The sequence below is a fragment of the Schistocerca cancellata genome, chromosome 3 (genome assembly GCF_023864275.1).
Source record: "Schistocerca cancellata isolate TAMUIC-IGC-003103 chromosome 3, iqSchCanc2.1, whole genome shotgun sequence".
Classification (NCBI taxonomy): Eukaryota; Metazoa; Arthropoda; class Insecta; order Orthoptera; family Acrididae; genus Schistocerca; species Schistocerca cancellata.
The window spans coordinates 838,589,478-838,611,797 of NC_064628.1; the positions used below are offsets into that span (position 1 = coordinate 838,589,478).

Genomic DNA, 22,320 nt, shown 5'->3' on the forward strand with positions numbered 1-22,320 from the left:
AGCAATGGTGCCTTGTGTCCACTCAGTGTTTCAATCAACAGTGTGAGCTCATACGTAAGACCCAGGTAGTAATAAGGCTGTGTGCACGTTCAGTGGGTCTGTCGGGTTGGGTGCAGCAGGTTGATGAGGTGTGTGGTCTGTGGTCATGCAAAATCTTGGCCAAACTATATGCATTTACTGGGATGGAAAGGCAGGTTGTGAGAAACCGGTGAGCGCTTTCGCATAGTCAGTTATCATTAGCTTGTGCACCTGCATTTTGAAGGTCCTTACCATCAGTCTGGTTTCTGAATTAGATACTGGATGGAAAGGGGCAGTAATCATGTGCTCAATAATGTTGCATTTACAAAAATCCTGAAATGGTGACGTCATGACCTGAGGGCAATTGTTGGAAACTAGGGTGGAAGGTGGCCCCTTTATTGCAAATGTAATGGTGAGGGCACAGATAGATGCTACTGTGGTGGTAATAGCCACTTCTGCCACATATGAAAATCCAGAATTGGCATCAACAACTAGCTCCTCATAATCATGCAGCTAAATAACGTACTCTTGGTCAGGGTGTGGTCAAAGACTGAAATGCCGCACCAGGCTGGCTGACTGTGGAAGCAGGCCTAGCAGTTCCAGAGTGTGTTCTACAGTGGCCAGTACACAAGACATCACTCTATTGCCTCCATTCCGCACATTCCTCAGTGTGCATGTGGAGCAGCTTCAACGTGTGGGATGGTGTATAGGCAGAATTACTACCCGGCATTCAGATTCAGTCATGGCTAACAACAGGACACCATCAATGGCATTAAGCTGGTGTCAAAAAATGTGTACAATGTTGGAGCTGCACCCTTAGGCAGGTGCAGGTGTGTCACTGATTGATGTCTAAGGCAAAATACAGCACTCTGCGGCTGTCAAACTCTGCATCTGGACCATAGGAGCAAGAAGGAAACTCTGTCCACATTTTAGTGCTGTATGATGGGCCTATAATGGATCTCATTGTTATAATTACTAAGGAACAATGCCTACCATTGCAATTGCTGCACTTTCTTACTGGAAAGTTTCAAGTGTGGACTGAATATCGAAATGAGGGGCTTGTCAAAGTTGATCAGGTGAAACTTAATACCGTAGAGATGTACTTGAAATTTCTTGATATGACAGCCAATATCTCTTTCTCTATTTGCAATTAATTTTGCTGTGCTGTGTTTGATGTTTTAGATGCAAATGCAATGAGCTGTTCTGTGCCATTGGCATGCTTATGGGAGAGCATTGCACCAATGCTGCAATCTGAGGCATCAATAGCTAGCAGTAAGCATTTACACGGGTTGCCCCTTCTAAACATGGGACAGGCACTTTTTAAGTTTCAAGAAAGCTTTTTGGCATGCCTTTGACCATAGAGCTTTTTCATGCATCTGATTTAGCAGGTAGTTGATCCACGCCATATTGTGAATGAATTCCACATAACAATTAGTTTTGCCTAGGAAAGACCATAGCTCTTTAAGTTTCTTGGCAGTTAGTAAGCTATTGATTGAGTTCACATGATTCTGTGAGCTCTTGTGCCCTTCTTTGCTTAATATATGTCCTAGACACTTTACAATTTGCAAAGAAACTACATTTATTATGGGAACAATACAGCCCATGGGCCTGAAGTCACTCAAATGTCGCCAGATTTTGCAGGTGCTACTCCTACATTAGCCCAGTAGTTAGCAAGTCATTTAAATAATTAACACAACTGGGGATACAAGATATCAAGTTCTTTGAACAGAACATGGTTGAAACTAGACTGACTTAGTCTTGAATTTGGTAATCAAAATGCATAAAAACAGTAAAGCCAAAAATGTTAGTTGCCATCCAAGAATCTATTCTCAGCTGGGTTAGTTGTCAAGCTATATTTTTATACTTATCTAGGACTACGATCTGACCCCACAAAAGGAAAAACTGTCCATTTTACGTCATCAAGCTTCCACTTGCTTTGAGACAAATCAACAGCAAACAAAGTGCTTCTGTTTGTTAGCATCTACCAACAATGAGGGTGGTGGATTTGGAACTACTGCTCTAACTACTGAATCCTACTTCCCTGCACTACCGAACAATTGGGTACATGCCGAATCAGATGAAGACATTGATTGGTTGCCATCCATTGGTCATTCTACTGCTACTGCTGCTGCTGCTGCTGCTGCTGCTAAGGGTTGGATCAGACGACTAAAGCATTTGCAGTAACTGCTCCATCAGGAAATGGATGTATAATAACATCACAGATTAATGATTCAACATACAATGCACCATACTGTTTATAGGAAAAATCACACTTGGTTGGTAAGCCTTACAAGTAAGCAGCCTACGCTGTAAATGGTTGCTTAACAAATTGATTAAATTTGAGCCTAGTTGTGACTACATGGGTTTGGTGACTGTCATAAAACCACAAACATCTGAAAAGCTCAAAACAACTGGGGTCTAATAGTGAGTGTAGTTTTTGCACAAACTTCAAACAATTTATTACAAAAAGGCAATAAGAATGCACTCTGAAATTCTTGGTCAGCTATGTGATGAACCATGTAGAGAATAACAGAACTATGTCAATAGATCTCACAATGCTCGTTTTCCTCATCAAAGCAAGCAAATGGCTGAGGGGGAGATGATGATGCTGTAGCTGCAGGTAGTTGGAACAGCAAGTCCTTCTGTCACTGCTGCCGTAGTAGTTGTTGCTGCTGCTGCTGGAATTCTTTCTACAGCTGCTGCTGCTGCTGCCACAACTTTGGAAACTCAGGATCTATGCATCACATTGGATTGTTGCAAAGTAAGAAAATCCTTGTCACCACTCTTCTATCCTATCTGGCATAGGCAGAACACAATTTATGATCACAAACACTGGCAGTGATGCGGTGACTGGTGGAAAAATCAGACAGTTCTTGTGGCTGATGACAGTGGACTTCACAAAGTAAACAATGAGCCAGAAGCAAAGTTCAGAGCATAGTGAAAGTCACTGTAAGCACAAGCAAACAGTTCAAGGACCAATTCGAATTGAAAAGTGTAAACACAGGCAAGGTCAATTACCTTAGTATCAATTGAACATACAGAAGGCTCCAGAGAATGGTGAGAGCTGTGTGACAAGTGCAAAGCCACTATGTTGACGGACACTCTTACATCAGTGGATGGGTCCATGTGACACGCTTATGAAGGCATTCTCTGCAAGAGCTAGCTGTGGCCAAGGTACCAGAGGGCACCTCACATTCTGTCTGTCTGTCTGTGTGTGTGTGTGTGTGTGTGTGTGTGTGTGTGTGTGTGTGTGTGGTGTTACAGTTCTTTTTGTATGTAATTAGCTCCTTCTGAATGTTACTTAAATACTGTATTCAAGTAGTTAATGCTTCAATGGAATAAAACTGTATTCAGTCTATTGGTTGTGTTGTACTTATAACTAATTATAACACCAAACATCTCTGACTTTTTCTCCATATAGATATGTGGACTGGGCAAGGAACCTACAACACTGTCAGCCACTGAGGATTGCATAATTTTATCTCTGTTGTTATTTTTTCACCTGGAATCTTAATTGATGAAATGTGTGTCTACCCAAAACAAACTTCTATTTTGTTTTCTTCATACCATAATTGTTTGCAGTTATTCTCTTGACAAATTTTTATTGTGTCTTCTCGCATCCAGTTTTGTTTCATTCAGCATATTCTATCATCTTACTGTTTGCTAGAAACTCTCACCTTCTCTTTAATAGCTGCATTGTTCCACTTGAAAACATTTCTTTTGCTTTCTTCATATCTGAAAAATTGATTGTGTACACTACTGGTAATCTTCATTGTGTTTTTTATCTTTTTATAACCCACTATTTTGCTTTAAAATGTTCTAATAAGCTTTCTGTGAATTATTTGTTCCATGGCCCCACAGCTTTGGCTTACACTGCTCACCAGTTCCTGCTGAACTGAAATTATAATTAAAACTTATGTCAATTAATGTTCAGTACCTGAGAAAGATGCTGGGAGCCTGCACAGGTTCTGAACATTGGTTCCTTGGCTTAATTTGTTAAACATTGACTCTCTTTCATTCTGCACAATAGATACATTACCAACATATTTACCACTGAGTGCTGGCTGTAACAACAAAACTTGTATCAATTTATAACTGAAATGTATACACAAATATTCTTGATACTATTTCAAATTTGCTTCCATGTGACATTCTCTGTCGACTCCCCATTGCACCATCTCTTGATATCTGCATATCATCACAAGGGTGTCATTACTATGTAGGAGAAGGTGGTTGTGGGTGTCCCTCAAGTTATACCAGATGAGAGTAATATTGACTGATTGAAATTTTAGTTAGTTTTAATTAGCCATAAATCATTGATTACAAGAATATATAAATTTTAAAAACAGCAGTGCAATTGAAAATATACTTATTGCTGTTTTCGACTTTACAGTTTCTGAACATTATCTCAAGACAAGGATTATGAAGATTATTCCATCAGTTCCATGGAATCCAATAATTACTTCATCTCATTTACACAGTAATTATAAGCATCTGATGTCACTAGCAGCCTATTGGCAAGTACATCCTATTTCTCAACTGTCTTGGTGAAACTTCTGAAACCCTTAAATCTTTGTACCCCTTTATCATAATCAGTAAATTAAAAAGAAACCGATATTCATGGGAATCACAATCATGGTCTATGACAGCATTCTTCATATCTACAGAAAACTAAACTGAAAAAGGGCTTACTGAAGGTTCCTTCAGCATCTGACTACCTAGTTTGATCCTGATCAGAATCCTTCCAAATCCCAAATAAATGCAACTGCTTAAGCCACAGAGCCAGACAGACTACTTCCTCCACTGACTTTAATAAATGATATTAAATTAATTTTCAGAAGACAATCACAAAAACTGAAGCAGGAGCCACTTTACAATAAAAATTATTTAGGATGGTCTATTTTAAGTTGGAAAAAAAAGACCAGCTTATTCCTGTAAAATATCACTTTACTATATTACAAATAATTACATGTCAGATACAAATTCTGCACTATTAATCTAGGTAACAGGTTTAACAATAAGAGAGAAGTGACAATGGACAGCAAAATAATCACTTTTCTAACTTTAGGAGATTGCCCTTTGGTTTGAGTTTACTGTTTATAATATTTTTCCTATATTCTTCCTCCTCCCTCTTCAATCTTTCATGACGTTCGACAGCAAAATCCATTTCTTGGGTCAGCTTCACAATTTTTTCCTGAAAAGCGAAAACATCAAAAGTGCAGTAACACTCATCCTTTTCAGTGAAGAGTTAAGGCAAAATTGTTAGTAAGATGTGAGAAACAACAGACAATGTAACAACACAATAAACAAATTCTTGTCCAGAATAGCCCCGGTAGTGTTTGCATGATATGCTTGTGCATTAATTATTTCTATTTACTGTAAACAATACATTATCCCTCTGCAATACAAATCATCTTCTTACCTGAACAGAAACGATAAAAATGTTTCAAATCTAAAACAGAAAAACTAGCAAAAAGATTGGTAAGTATGTATACTGTATCAAAAGGAAAATTCACTTGAGAATCTATAAAAATATGAGATAGACTTGATGGCCATTACCTACCTACAGGGGGTGAAATATTTAGTTCTACAAATGTGTATATATAAGCATACATAAAACTCTCCTAACTTTTGGAACTATTAGTTTTTCCCTTGGGATGGGAAGAGGTACAAGTCAGGGATGATTAATAGGACACAGTCACATCATTTAAATATATGGGCATAACATTGTCACATGACGTGAAATGGAATGAGCATCTAAGGATTTTGGTAGGGAAGACGAATGGTCAACTTCAGTTCATTGTGACAATTCTGGGAAAGTGTGGTTCATCTATAAAGGAAATTGCATACAGGACACTAGTGCGACCTATTCTTGAGTACTGCTCAAGTTTTTGGGATCTGAATCAGGTCAGACTAAAGGAAGACACAGTTCAGAGGCGGGCTGCTGAATTTGTTGCCAGTTGGCTTGAACAACATGCAAGTGTTAGACAGATGCTTCGGGAACTCTAATGGGAAACTGTGGAGGGAAGGTGACATTCTTTTTGCACTTGAAGCTGACTGCAGAAGGATTCTACTGTCTCCAACATGCATTGCACATAAGGACCACGAAGATGAGAGGCTAATTAGAGGCATGTAGATAGTCATTTTTCCCTCATTCTATTTTCGAGTGGAAGAGGAAAGGAAATGACTAGTAGTGTTATTGGCTACCTTCCACCATGCACCATATGGTGGATTGCAGAGTATTGATGTAAATGTAGAAGGGCAGGTCATTCACGTCTCAAAATGAAACAGATCCCATGTGGGTCGAATTGACCTACCCTTCCTTTTAATCTTACCGAACCTATACCATTCTCCTCCTCAAGGAAGGAACTAATATTTCTAATAGTGCTACAGTGATGAATGTAACACAGAAGCCTCAGTTGTTGAGTAACATAGAGGACAAATGCCATTGTGATGGTTTGGGATAGTATACGACATAACTTGTGATCTCAACACCTATGTACTGAGGGCAACTGGAACAGCAATTGCTACATGCCGTTCAGGGTGGCTAGTGGAGTGTAGGTGTAGAGGTATGAATGTCAACAACAACAACAACAACAACAACAACAACAACAACAGGCAGCTTTTAGAGTCAGAGGTACCGCTTCTCATTCAAGGTGCCCGACATGGAATGTTTCAGCAGCAAAATATGTAGTAACATTTGGGGCAGAATGTGTAAGCATTTTCTGAAGTATGACAGCTATCGCCATCAACCTGGTCTGCCTCTCAGCTGACCCACAATCCACTGGATGCCTCTGTGATTTGGTTAGTCGACAATTTGTATGTCACTGTCACTGTCGTCTTTGACTAAATGCCACTTCTTTTAAAATCACTGATTGAAGTATGTTGCTGCTTCACACTGTATCAAATTCACAAAGTTAAATATCATGTAAATTTCTTTAACCCTTGGTATGTCAACAGATAGACAGCTCAGTGATCCTGAAGCAAAAGAAATGGCAGCATTGGTGGCACTGTCACGCAAACTTCATGAATGACTATCTCACTTGATGGTGCAACACACCTCACTATGAACTAGTTTTAATCCCACATCTGGAGCTCAAGCTCTCATTCTATATTAACCAGTCTACAAAGTCCCTTCCTCAACTGTTATTACTATGAAATATGTTGCTTGTATTGTGTCTTGTGAGAGTGCAGAATTAACTGCAGCCTGTAAACACAACCCTAGTAATTTGTGTGCCGTCATGTATTTAATAAGTGATATAACAATCATTTCCATCAGTGTATCCTTCTCATTGGTACTGCAATTTTTGCATACATCGACTGACAAAAAAAGTGAAGCATCCAGAAGGGGAGGAGAAAACAAAACAAAACTTTACGGACTGAAAAAGTATGCAAAGTCATTTATGTAATTACAAAAAACTTGGCACCGTAAGTCCACTTATCAGTATGATGTTGCTCCCTCTATGACCTCAATGCATGCACTGATTTGGTTGGAAAGGGTTTTACAAAGCCATTGTATCCTCTCCTGAAGCAATCTCACCCACATCCACGTAACCGGTCCTTAATATCCTAAATACTGGCACTGGGACAGAATTGGTGTCTGAGCTAGTCTCAAATGCTGGTATTGTGGACCTCGCTGGCCATGGGAGTATTTCAAAACCACACAAACAATCCATAGAAATATGTGCCATGTGTGAACAAGCAATGTGAGTTGAAAAATGGCAACACAACTGCATCACGAGAGGTAACACATGAAGACATAGGATGTCCACAACACACCATTGTGTCATCAGAACTCCCTCTATCATTTGCAGCTATGACCTGAAGTCTGATGACTTCCCACACTATGACAGCAGAAATTATAAAGCTATGCCCCTCCAAAACAAGAGGAATGGAACCTTTCCCCCAAGTTGTGCTATATTCACCAGTGATAGCCATATAGGTTAGTGCACAACAAGAATTCATCACTGGACACATTGTGGTGTCATTTATCAGCAGTCAATGCTTGCCAGTCACTGCACCATTTGAACACAGCTTTTTGAGTTATGGTATATCCAGCAGCGTACACATGGTATGATAATGCAACTGCCGCTAGTCTCTGACCAATGCTGCAGGATTACATAGAATGCTACAGAGAGTCTATTATCTGTTCTCAAGTGGTAGGTGCACATGTAAAGAGGTTACAATGTACTTGATGCACAACACAGTGATCCTCCTTTGTGGTGTGCAGATGTGGTCAACAGAAACCTTGATGAGAAGTATGTCACAAATTGCATTTCCATGTAGTCCAACATAAGGCCACTGTTACATCCAAATAGCTCGCAAATCTAGATATCGCACGATTCGACCAGCCAACAAAAGAGAGACCCACAATGAGCCCCCTTTGAATATCTATCTTGTCCTTATGCCACAGTCTCACTTAACATCAGATGCTGTTTGCACCCTTCGCATACCCTACAAGGTCTGAGTCACGGAGAATTGCAACTCTATAATCATTTACATGCCCACCAACGATGCGTACGTATACAAAATTACATTGAAATCTGGTCATGTCTTCTGGGTGCTTCAGTTTTTCACCATGCAGGGTACTTTATGATAGATATTATCAGCTTGTGCCTTTGTTCTGACAAAAGCCTTTATTGGTAATGCCAGAATAGAAACCTAAAGATTACACATGTGATTCTATGATGATTTTACAAACTTTGAGGGATGATGGAGAAGAGTAAATGTATCAATTTGAAATAAGGGACACTAGTCCACAAATGACCAAGTCAAAGGTACCTCTGACAATGGAACTCAATCTATTGCAAAATCCTGGCTTTCCACTTTTTGGGAGGAGGTGGTATGGACCAAAACAAGAACAAAAAGTCCAGTAAACATGGGCTCTGAAGTGCATATCTGAAGAGCTATCCCATTTGTTCATCCATGCTGCTAAGAAAAACATCTCTTCTACTGAACAAGTGCTCATAGCTCTAATGATGTGCATTTTGGAGCCCATGTTCACTAAGAGCTTTTTCTTGTTTTCTCCAGACTGCCTCTTCCCACAATATGGAAGCAAAGAGCTTGCAGTGGAAGAGGTCCACTTTCAGAGATATCAGAATGATTTTCGCTTACAATGTTCGACTCGGTCATTTCCACACCAGAGTCCCTCCCCTCAAATCAACACATTTATGCTTCTCCATCATCCCCAAAAGCTTATATCATCAACATCATAGAATCACACTGTATCAATAACCTTCAGCTGCAATCACACCACTAAATCTTAATATCTGGAAGTACAATGTGAGCAAAAGGTTCTCTTGATGAGGGTCTCTCTGATAGGACTGATGCTAGATGAATATATTAGTGTTAGTACACATTTTATTTTGAAGCAGATAATAATACTAGCATGAAAGATGAGAAGAGAATCAAGCTGCTGAGATGAAGTTTGTACAGCTCATGACTGGTAAGACAAGGATTAAGAATGAAATAGTGAGAAAACCTAGAACAAGTCAAAAGTAAGAAATATGTGGGAGTAAAATGGAATTTCACAGGATCCAGTACGACTGTTCACAACTTCACATCACATGGGCATATGTCATAAATGAATGTTGACTGACTTTCTAGAATACTGCAGATGGACAATCACAGACCACGAAGATGACCATGGCTGTGATTTGGTGACATAATGATGAATAATGTGCAAATGAGCAGGAGCAAAATTGGAAAAACATAGAAGGAATGAAGGAAAGAAAGACGATGAAGATTTAATGTTCCTTGAACAATGTGGTTATTAGAGACATAGCACAAGGTTGGATAAGCAAGGAAACTGCCACCCACATGAAGTGAATTAAGGAATACTTGTAAACCTAAATATGGATGACTGTATGGGGATTTGAACCATCTCCCCAAAAATTTGAACTATCCTCCCAACTAAGAGGCCAGTGTCTTACCACTGCGCCACTTTGCTCAGTAGATCAACATAGATGGAAAACAAAGACACAGAGGTAAAAGTCAATAGACAAGCTTCATTTGCCACTCTCTTGAATATTGAATGAATGGTCTGACCCAGCAAAATAGTATTTATTCTTTCACTCATAAACCCAATTGGTATTTCATCCTGACAACAAATGCAATCAACCTTCCAATGTAATACACTACTTAGGGTTTTATCTGAAAAATTTTCACCCTTCATATCAGCATTAATTATTTTCAGCTTGATAGGCTCACTCCTTACACACTTCCCAAGAATTCCTCATCTTTAATGTCCTTCAACAACAGTCTTCAAACACAATAATACCAAAGGACTACAACTTAAGTGAGAATGATAATCATAAGTGTAGTGCCACCACCAAATGTTACCATGTAAACAAAGTAGCTGGCAGAACATTACTAGCAACCACTATAGCACCACTACATACAGGGTGTTTCAAAAATGACCGGTATATTTGAAACGGCAATAAAAACTAAATGAGCAGCGATAGAAATACACCGTTTGTTGCAATATGCTTGGGACAACAGTACATTTTCAGGCAGACAAACTTTCGAAATTACAGTAGTTACAATTTTCAACAACAGATGGCGCTGCGGTCTGGGAAACTCTATAGTACGATATTTTCCACATATCCACCATGCGTAGCAATAATATGGCGTAGTCTCTGAATGAAATTACCCGAAACCTTTGACAACGTGTCTGGCGGAATGGCTTCACATGCAGATGAGATGTACTGCTTCAGCTGTTCAATTGTTTCTGGATTCTGGCAGTACACCTGGTCTTTCAAGTGTCCCCACAGAAAGAAGTCACAGGGGTTCATGTCTGGCGAATAGGGAGGCCAATCCACGCCGCCTCCTGTATGTTTCGGATAGCCCAAAGCAATCACACGATCATCGAAATATTCATTCAGGAAATTAAAGACGTCGGCCGTGCGATGTGGCCGGGCACCATCTTGCATAAACCACGAGGTGTTCGCAGTGTCGTCTTAGGCAGTTTGTACCGCCACAAAATCACGAAGAATGTCCAGATAGCGTGATGCAGTAATCGTTTCAGATCTGAAAAATGGGCCAATGATTCCTTTGGAAGAAATGGCGGCCCAGACCAGTACTTTTTGAGGATGCAGGGACGATGGGACTGCAACATGGGGCTTTTCGGTTCCCCATATGCGCCAGTTCTGTTTATTGACGAAGCCGTCCAGGTAAAAATAAGCTTCATCAGTAAACCAAATGCTGCCCACATGCATATCACCGTCATCAATCCTGTGCACTATATCGTTAGCGAATGTCTCTCGTGCAGCAATGGTAGCGGCGCTGAGGGGTTGCCGCGTTTGAATTTTGTATGGATAGAGGTGTAAACTCGGCGCATGAGACGATACGAGGAAGTTGGCGTCATTTGGACCACAGCTGCAACACGGCGAATGGAAACCCGAGGCCGCTGTTGGATCACCTGCTGCACTAGCTGCGCATTGCCCTCTGTGGTTACCATACGCGGTCGCCCTACCTTTCCAGCACGTTCATCCGTCACGTTCCCAGTCCGTTGAAATTTTTCAAACAGATCCTTTATTGTATCGCTTTTCGGTCCTTTGGTTACATTAAACCTCCGTTGAAAACTTCGTCTTGTTGCAACAACACTGTGTTCTAGGCGGTGGAATTCCAACACCAGAAAAATCCTCTGTTCTAAGGAATAAACCATGTTGTCTACAGCACACTTACACATTGTGAACAGCACACGCTTACAGCAGAAAGACGACGTACAGAATGGCGCACCCACAGACTGCGTTGTCTTCTATATCGTTCACAATACTTGCAGCGCCATCTGTTGTTGAAAATTGTAACTACTGTAATTTCGAAAGTTTGTCTGCCTGAAAATGTACTGTTGTCCCAAGCGTATTGCAACAAACCGTGTATTTCTATCGCTGCTCGTTTAGTTTTTATGGACGTTTCAAATATACCGGTCATTTTTGAAACACCCTGTAGATGGGACTGATCCTCAGGCACACTCTCTGATGGGCTCTAACCACACTCTGGCACATAAGCCAGTGCAGGGCTGGAAGGACACTCTTCTCTGTGTGTTAAAGGCCATATTCTTGACAGGAAACTCCAAACTGTATCATCCACTGAAACTTCCAGGCAGATTACAACTGTGTGCTGGACCAACACTCAAACTCAGGACCTTTGCCTTTCACAGATGAGGTACTGGTGGAATTGAAGCTGTGATGGCAAGTCATGAGTCATGCTTGGGTAAGTCAGAGGTAGAGCACTTGGCCGTGAAAGACGAAGGTCCCAGATTCGAGTCTCGGTCTGGCACACTGTTTTAATCTGCCAGGAAGTTTCATATCAAAGCACACTCCACTGTGGAGTGAAAATTTCTTTCTGTATCATCCACTATAAGACAAAGAACCATTAATAAATCTAGCATAACTTGTGTTGCCTAGAAGGATTTTTTTTTTAATTGCAAGAACATTTCTCAATGAAGATGTACCCTGAAGCATGGAAGAAACTAGTATAGACATGCGTATTCAAGTACAGATATATGTAAACAGGCAGAACACAGCGCTGCAGTCAGCAAAACCTATATAAGATGTTTCCTGGTTGGACAAGTCTCGCTTCAAATTGTATTGAGTGGATGGACATGTATGGATATGGAAACAACCTCATGAATCCATGGATCCTGTATGTCAGCAGGGTACTGTTCAAGCTGGTGGAGACTGTAATGGTGTGGGATATGTGCAGTTGGAGTGATATGGGACCCGTAATACATCTAGATATGACTCTGACAGGTGACATGTATGTAAGCATCCTGTCTGATCACCTGGATCCATTCATGTCCAATGTGCATTCCAATGGACTTGGGCAATTCCAGCATTACAATGTGATACCCTACATGTCCAGAATTGCTACAGAGTCGCTCTGGTACACTCTTCTGAATTTAAACACTTGTGCTGGCCACCAAACCTCCCATACATCAGCATTATTGAGCATATCTGGGATGCATTGCAACATGCTGTTCAGAAGAGATATTCACCCCCTCGTACTCTTCAACATTTATGGGCGGCCCTGCTGGATTCATGGCATCAATTCCCTCCAGCACTATTTCAAACATTAGTGAGTCCATAAGTCCATAGCACGTCATTTTGCGGCACTTCTGTATGCTCACAGGGGTCCTACACAATATTAGGTAGATGTAACAGTTTCATTGACTCCTCAGTGTAAATTACCGCAGCCAGGACAGAATTTTGGTAGCAAAGAAGGATCCCAAGCAACCACATGCAGACTGGGCTGCTGACCTACACAGATTAAGTAGGAATTGCAATTTTACATGTCTGTGTGGTCAGAATTATGTGGACACTCTAATCAGGGATGTGATAGCACATTTAACTCTGATGTGAAATGCAGGGACCACTAGTTGAGGTAATCACATCCATCCTCAAAGGAATGTAAGTGAATAGCTCAAGCCTATGAAACTGGCAACATGGGCCAGAGTTTGTTTATGATGGAGAAAGGTACTGCGACAGTCAGCTCTCTGACAACAGTCACACAGTATGTCATGCCATCTCTGGCAACGGCCCCACATGCCCCACAGCCCTGATGACCTCGTAAACAACCACACCAATGACAGGCCACATCAGCAGTGGAGCCATGTCCAGCTGTAAACACTGTTTAATTTACCACACATTGTAATAAAACTTGCTATGGTGAAATAAATGTACTAACAGATCTTGGATCATATGAAATGACCCCTTCCCAAGTTGAAGGCTCAATATCCAGAAATCCACTACCATATAGCTATACAAAAATTTATAAATGTTAACAAACATAAACACTTAGTGTAATTATGATGATGATTATGGACTTCTTAAAAAGAAAAGTAATGATAAAAAATTATTTGTACTTTATTTTTGAAATGCATGTCACAAAGATAATTTTGCACAAGTAGAGCAATATACGATAGTATTTTCTTTGTTACATGTTGTTAGAGGTAAATCTTTGTCTTTGGGCTGTTAGTAATGTGAGTTTGAAGTATGAGGACAGAGTGCAAGTTACGTGTGTTGTGTTAGCATCATGGTTGATGTGGATTTCTACTGTGAAGTGAAATGATTGAAAATATATGTGTTCAACACCAAAAAGTCCACCAGCAATCATATATTTAACAAAATGAAGTCGAGCACCCTCTTGACCAGTATGAAAAGTTAAATTTCAGAATGGACTCTGAGCTTACAACTTACAACAAAGAAGAAGAAAAAAAGATGAGTCTTAAGAAAACTGTTTATACAAATTCTAGCATTGTTTCCTCTCTCTCTGCAGTGTGTCACTATCTCAGCATGCAAAGTGCTGTGAAAATGTGACCTGCCACCCAGATTATTAACTTACTTCAAAATTACTAAATCAGCTTTGGGCTACAAGAGGGTGGTGACAGTCAGAACATGCAACACGTGCCCTCATTGTGTGCAACATACCACAGGCTTGGCAAACAAAAGGACACTCACAAGCTAATGGAGATACTAGCTCTGCAGATGAATAGATTGAAAAATGAATGATGAGATAAAAGAAATTATTCACAGAGTTAAAGGACAGGAAAATTTAATTGTAATGGGTGACTGGTATTCTGTAGCAGGAAAAGGAAGACAAGGAAAAATGGTAGAGGAATATGTACTAGGGAAAAAGAAGAAGTCAGCTGGTAGAATTCTGCACACAGCATAATTTAATCATTGTCACTGCTTTGGTTTAAGGTTCATGAAATAATTTGTACATCTGAAAGAGATCTAGAGAAGCTTGATGATTTCAGACTTATTATATAATGCTAAGACAGAGATTTCAGAACAAGATTTCAAACTGTAAGACTTTTCCAGGGGCAGATGGGGATTCTGACCACAATTTATTGGTTATCAGTTGTAGATTAAAACTGAAGAAATTGCAAAAAGGTGGCAAATTAAAGAGACAGGATCTGAATAAGCTGGAATAACTACAGTTATTTAGAGTTTCAAAAGCAGCATTACACCATGACTGACTGAAATGGGGAAATGAATACAGTAGAAAATAAATGGATAGCTCTGAGAGATGAAATAGTGAAAGCAGCGGAGGATCAAATAGGTAAAAAAGCAGTGCCTAGTAGGAATCCTTGGATATTACAGGAGATACTGAATTTAATTGATGAAAGGAGAAAATATAAAAATGCAGCAAAAGAAGCTGGTGATAGGGGATAGAAATGTCTAAAAAATAAGACTGACAGAAAGTGTACAATGGTTAAGAAGGAGTGACTAGAGTACAAATGTAAATCTATAGAAGCATGTAGATCTTGGCGAAAGATACTGCCTATGGGAAAGTTGAAGAGGCCTTTGGAGAAACAAGAAAAGGGGAAGGGGGGTAAAATACACATAGGGAGACCAATAGAGGAGTGTATAAAGTATGTTCAAATGGATGTGGATTGCAATAGCTATTCAGAGATAAGAGGCTTGCACAGGGTAGACAGTCTTTGGACTGAAGAAGTACACAACAACAACAATGCACATACATCCCAACCTAAGAAAGTGTACCAAGTGAGATAAATTTACAGAAGTGCATACTTTTCACAGCGCCAAAAAAAAGTAACCTTTTTGGAACAGATGTTTTTCACCCTTTCGGATTTATAATCCACAAAAAGCAAAAGGATTAAAATGATCTTTGTGCAAGGGTTCTTTCAGGCAACTGCCAGTGACAGATTTGGGATTCACCCTCTCAGCAAATGGACTGAATAAGCAGAATATTATGTCACAGCCGCCACCTAGAAGGAAGTGATGTCCAATTACGGCACTAGCACACCCTGCGATCTTCTAGTAACTTGCATGGCCACTGTCTGAAACTTGTAGCCTGGTGGAGCAGTTCAATGGCTGCCCACCACCCTATCCTCTCGTTTGTTTTGCATCTACCAATGGTCCATGTCATCACTGAGGCTTCTTCTTTCAAGGTGGCACCCTACTGTGAGCCCACAAGCCTGGACACCCTCAAAAACAATTTTGCCTCAGTCATTCTGGGCAGCAGCTACCTGCTTCTCCTCCAATCCTGTGGAGACTTTAGCATTTCCCATTGAGCCTCGTCCTACTTCTGTGATGCCAGTGAATGTTGATCCACAGCCTTCCTCTTTGTGGCTCATCTGGGCCACACACCACACGGGTGAAGGGAAACAGTGGGGGGAGGGGGGGGGGGGGGGGGGGATTTAGTGGTGCTACCCAACTTTACCACGGAAACCGATTAACTGGTGCAACATGACTACTGACCACTATAGTGCCATTACTCAGATAGAACTGATCCTCAGTTGTGGCCTCTGATGGAATCATGCCTGACTCCATCACATAAACCACACTCTTCTCTGTATGTTATGATGTGAGCTGCGAATTGCATGCCATGAAAGTCATTGTACTGGCTACAGTTTTATTCTGGTGGACTCTATTTGTAACATAAAAAATGGATTTTACATGGGAAAACCGACTTAAGACATTTCCAAGGGCAGATGTGGACTCTGACCACAATCTATTGGTTATGAACTGTAGATTAAAACTTAAGAAACTGCAAAAAGGTGGGAATTTAAGGAGATGAGACCTGGATAAACTGACTAAACCAGAGGTTGTACAGAGTTTCATGGAGAGCATAAGGGAACAATTTACTGGAATGGGGGAAAGAAATACAGCAGAAGAAGAATGGGTAGCTTTGAGGGATGAAGTAGTGAAGGCAGCAGAGGATCAAGTAGGTAAAAAGACAAGCGCTAGTAGAAATTCTTGGGTAACAGAAGAAATATTGAATTTAATTGATGAAAGGAGAAAACATAAAAATGCAGTAAAATACAGTAAATGAAGCAGGCAAAAAAGAATACAAACACCTCACAAATGAGATCAACAGGAAGTGCAAAACGGCTAAGCAGGGATGGCTAGAGGACAAATGTAAGGATGTAGAGGCTTATCTCACTAGGGGTAAGATAGATACTGCCTACAGGAAAATTAAAGAGACCTTTGGAGGAAAGAGAATCACTTGTATGAATATCAAGAGCTCAGATGGAAACCCAGTTCTAAGCAAAGAAAGGAAAGCAGAGGTGGAAGGAGTATATAGAGGGTCTATACAAGGGCAATATACTTGAGGACAATATTATGGAAATGGAAGAGGATGTAGATGAAGATAAAAGGCAAGATATGATACTGTGTGAAGAGTTTGACAGAGCACTGAAAGACCTAAGTCGAAACAAGGCCCAGAGAGTAGACAACTTTCCATTAGAACTACTGACAGCCTTGGGAGAGCCAGTCCAGACAAAACTCTACCATCTGGTGAGCAAGATGTATGAGACAAGCGAAAAGAAGAACATAATAATTCCAATCCCAAAGAAAGCAGGTGCTGACAGTTGTGAAAATTACTGAACTATTAGTTCAATAAGTCACGGCTGCAAAATACTAACATGAATTCTTTACAGAGGAATGGAAAAACTGGTAGAAGCTGACCTTGGGGAAGATCAGTTTGGATTCCATAGAAATATTGGAACACGTGAGGAAATACTGACCCTACGACTTATCTTAGAAGATAGATTAAGGAAAGGCAAACCTACATTTCTAGCATTTGTAGACTTAGAGAAAGCTTTTGACAATGTTGACTGGAATACTCTCTTTCAAATTCTGATGGTGGCAGGGGTAAAATACAGGGAGCGAAAGGCTACTTACAATTTGTACAGAAACCAGATGGCAGTTATAAGAGTCGAGGGATGCGAAAGGGAAGCAGTGATTGAGAAGGGAGTGAGACAGGGTTGTAGCCTCTTCCCAATGTTATTCAATCTGTATATTGAGCAAGCAGTAAAGGAAACAAAAGAAAAATTCAGAGTAGGTATTAAAATCCATGGAGAAGAAATGAAAACTTTGAGGTTCACTGATGACACTGTATTCCTGCCAGAGACAGCAAAGGACTTGGAAGAGCAGTTGAACGGAATGGACAGTGTCTTGAAAGGAGGATATAAGATGAGCATCAACAAAAGCAAAACGAGGATAATGGAATGTAGTCGAATTATGTCGGGTGATGCTGAGGGAATTAGATTAGGAAATGAGACACTTAAAGTAGTAAAGGAGTTTTGCTATTTGGGGAGCAAAATAACTGATGATGGTCGAAGTAGAGAGGATATACAATGTAGACCGGCAATGGCAAGGAAAGCGTTTCTGAAGAAGAGAAATTTGTTAACATCGAGTATAGATTTAAGTGTCAGGAAGTCGTTTCTGAAAGTATTTGTATGGAGTGTAGCCATGTATATAAGTGAAACATGGACGATAAATAGTTTCGACAGGAAGAGAATAGAAGCTTTCGAAATGTGGTGCTACAGAAGAATGCTGAAGATTAGATGGGTAGATCACATAACTAATGAGGTATTGAATAGAATTGGGGAGAAGAGGAGTTTGTGGCACAACTTGACAAGAAGAAGGGACTGGTTGGTAGGGCATGTTCTGAGGCATCAAGGGATCACAAATTTAGCATTGGAGGGCAGCGTGGAGGGTAAAAATCGTAGAGGTTGACCAAGAGATGAATACACTAAGCAGATTCAGAGGGATGTAGGTTGCAGTAGGTACTTGGAGATGAAGAAGCTTGCACAGGATAGAGTAGCATGGAGAGCTGCATCAAACCAGTCTCTGACTGAAAACCACCACAACAACAACAGACTCAAGATAGCATGCGCCGTTTCCGAATAGTATCTTGCATATGTATCACTTCCTGGGAATGAACTCCATTTCTAGTGTGAATAGATTGCCTTTTTACAAAAAATAACAGCATCCACAAGAGTATCAAACACATTCAGAAAAATAAGAGAAGTCAAGGCACTTATTTTGCCAGACCTGATATTCACATTCCCTTGTTGTCAAAACTCTGTTTGTGGACTGTGAGGATGGAAACAAGTTCTCTAAAATAAGTCTATACTTTTACTGACCGCATATTCACGTTGTTTAAGTAGTCGCTTCTTCTGCCTTACACCCAGTGGAGTTGTTCTTCCATCAAGGAATGTGTAGTCAGGAGTGTTGATTAATGAGAGCTCTTTATTTGGATTTTCAGGTAATCCATTTCTGAAAGCAAAATAGAATGTTTCCAGCTTATTAAGAACTGAAAACTGAAAAATGGTAGTAATATAAACACAGCATGGATATGGATTTAGTTACAAAACTATACAACTGAATGGAAATTTTAACATGAATATCTAAGCTTCAAATGAAAAAAGTATCAATAAAACTACTCTTTCCATCTATGTTATTTTACTTGGTTGAAAACATGAATGTAACATACAAAATCAGGTTACCACGTTATGACTGCACTGTCAGTCGCATGGAGAGAAAAACGTTACTGAGACAGAAACAAATGTTGAAAGGAAAAACTCATAGTTAGAAATAAATTATAATATTTGTGAACTTATCACTATTTTTATACATTAAAAAATCTGCTGTTCAGTTATTAGGATTGATATAGAACATGTTATCTGAGAAGCCAATACACAATGAAATCTCACATATAAGGTAACAGAGTGATTTGGAGAGCAATGTCGAAATTCGGAGCAAGTATCTATGCAAGCTATTGTACTATTAGCAGAAAATCAAAATGGATACACAGGATAAGAAAACTGTGAAACAGAAAGCAGTAATTATGGAAAATATAGATCAAGGACATCAAATGAATGTCAGATCAGGAAGCAATACTGGGACAAGAAGAAGTGAAAAAAGGAAGAGGACGATACTGGTGCACATGATGGCTGTCAAAATTATCAGATATCATATCATCGTGTGTCTGCCAAAAAACTGTTGAACGTACAAGACTTATTTCAACAGCTCCCAAAGGCAATAAAAACAAATACTGACATCCTGAAATCATAAATAGGATATACTGTAAATACTGTCTCTTAAAAACAAAGTTGGAACCATTAAAAATACGAGGGCTATTCAATAAAGAATGATCATAATTTTTTATGCTCATAATTTCACACACTAAAATTTAATCTTATGATTTTCTGTTAGCTTAATGTGCAACAAACACACCATAGTAGTTTCATTGTTGGGACTCCTGGTTCCCACCTATGAGAGGCAGGCAAGGTCAGACATGTTCAGTATTGCCCACCACTGCAATGGAGGTAACACAAGAGGAACAATATGCGACTTTGAAATTCTGCTTTTGTTCCAACAAGTCTTCAATTGAGGACTATACAATGTTATAGGAGGCCTATGAAAAGTTTTCTTCCCTACAGCACAGCTCGAAGGTGGTTTAAAATGTTTACAGAGGAGAGACAATCGGTTTCAGAGAAAGGTGGACCCAGTGCTCCAGTTACAGCTCCTACGGAAGAAAATATAAACACTGCTGCTGTCATTGTGAGAGAGGATCGACGAATTACCTTAAGATCACTTTCTGAAATACTGAACATTTCACTGGGTGCCTACCACACATTGGTGACAGACAAATTACACATGATGTGTTTGTGCGCAATGGGTTCCAAGGCTGTTGATTCCTGAACAAAAAGACATTCGTGTGCAGGTCTGCATGCAGTTAAAGTTGATGTTAGAGGAAGATCCAGAGTGTCTTTCAAGTGTAATCACTGCTGATGAAACTTGGCTACATCATTTTGATCCTGAGAGCAAATAGCAAAGCTCAGTGTGGAAATCCCCTTCATCACCAACCCCCAAAACAGCAACAGTGCTTGTTTATGCTGGGAAAGTTATTTTTTGATATTCACGGAATGGTTTATCAGCATGTTGTACCTGCACACACACCAGTAACTGGACAATATGACAGGGAGTTCTGAAAACAGATGCAAAAGACCACATTTCCATGAAGCAGGCTGGATGCTGCACCACAATAATGCGCGGCCACATATTGCCAATGTTGTTGCCGAATATCTTGCATAAATCAATGTGAAGTGCTTCCCTCATCCTCCCTATAATCCGGATTTAGCCCCATGTGACTTTTTTTCTACTCCCTAACATGAAGAAATGTCTTCATGGGAGTGTTATCAATCATCAGAAGCAGTGGTGAAGGCTGTGGAGGTGATTTTGAAGGACCTCTCAAAAAATGGTTTTGAGCAAGTATTTGAAGACTGGCAGAAACACTGGGACAAGTGCATCACATTCATGGGAGACTACTTTGAAAAGGACCATCAAAATTATGAGGATGAGTAAAGGTATCTTGTCAAAAAAGAAATTATCATCATTCTTTATTGAACAGCTCTACGTAGTTCTAACAAAGTCCACGAAAAAGGATCAAGAATCTTTATAGGAAGATCTAATGCAGTAAATGAAAACCGGCCTAGATTTCTTGAAAGCAATCAATAAATCTTTAAAAGAGGGTCTTAGAGCCTTGAAAACTACTTAGGATTAAAAATAGCACCAGGTGAGAATGAACGAAATTAAAACACTCAAAAGTGAATTTACGGAAGGCATTGATGCTTCTATGAGTGAACTGCAGTTCAGAAATTAGTGAATAAGGAAGTAAACAAAACAGAGTAAAATATTATTAAAAAAGTAGACAAAAGAAATAGCAAATGCACTTTCAAGAATTCCTGGAGGACAGAAGGCACTCATGAGAGTCATTAAATGAATATTGTGTAAGTACTGGAGTATGTGGATAGGCTACTTCATATACCACTGTCTCCCCCCGCCCCTGGTAACCCACTGTGTTAGTTCATATTTCTATTCAACATTACCTTCCCGGTCTTTTCAAGAGATATATGTACAAAGAAGTAATTATTGGTTGACTTTCTAGGAATGCATGCATTCAGAATTTCAACAGTAAACTACACTATGAGGCACAGCAATACCCTTGTGGCATCTGGCAATGGAGCTGTGTAAGCATCTCTCTGACACTTTCATGTTTGTTACACAAACCTGGGATTAAATGCACTGTTCTTCTTTGTCTCTTCTTTCATTCCTCTATCAATACTACCTGTTAATGGTCCCAGATAGCGAAGTAATACTCAAGTATCACTCTAACGTGGGTTTTGTAAGCTACCTTCTTTTTGGTTGGACTACACTTCCTGACGATTCTTCCAATGAATCTCAGTGACAACTGCCTTTCCTACGATCAGTTTTTTCTTGTTTTTCCATCCATACCACAAGTGCATTATCCCCGTAGTCATGCACACAGAGATACATTTATTAATACAAAGAGATGTTTATATAAGAGTGTAGCTCCAAGAAAAATGCACGAACTAAAAATAAAAAAAGGTGTCTCACAAGACGAAATGTAGGCAATGATTAAGGAAAATTCATGGGGGAAGTAGGAGGTCAGCAATGAAATGTTAGTAAGTGATGTGACATCTTCACTTCAGTGATGTCAGAAAAGAATAATAGAATAAGAAGT

General features: G+C 39.8%; 1 protein-coding gene across 1 annotated transcript in view; it reads right to left on the reverse strand.

The window, feature by feature from the left end:
• Positions 1–4,944: 4,944 nt before the first annotated feature.
• The window catches only part of LOC126177119 (39S ribosomal protein L52, mitochondrial), a 53,469-nt gene continuing 36,093 nt past the window's right edge, over positions 4,945–22,320 (reverse strand). The window contains exons 3-4 of the mRNA XM_049924389.1: positions 18,917–19,049; positions 4,945–5,212 (exon numbers count right to left, since the gene is read on the reverse strand). Of these exons, the coding sequence (XP_049780346.1) occupies positions 5,069–5,212; positions 18,917–19,049 (277 nt within the window). The 3' untranslated portion in view covers positions 4,945–5,068. The remainder of the gene's footprint in view (positions 5,213–18,916; positions 19,050–22,320) is intronic.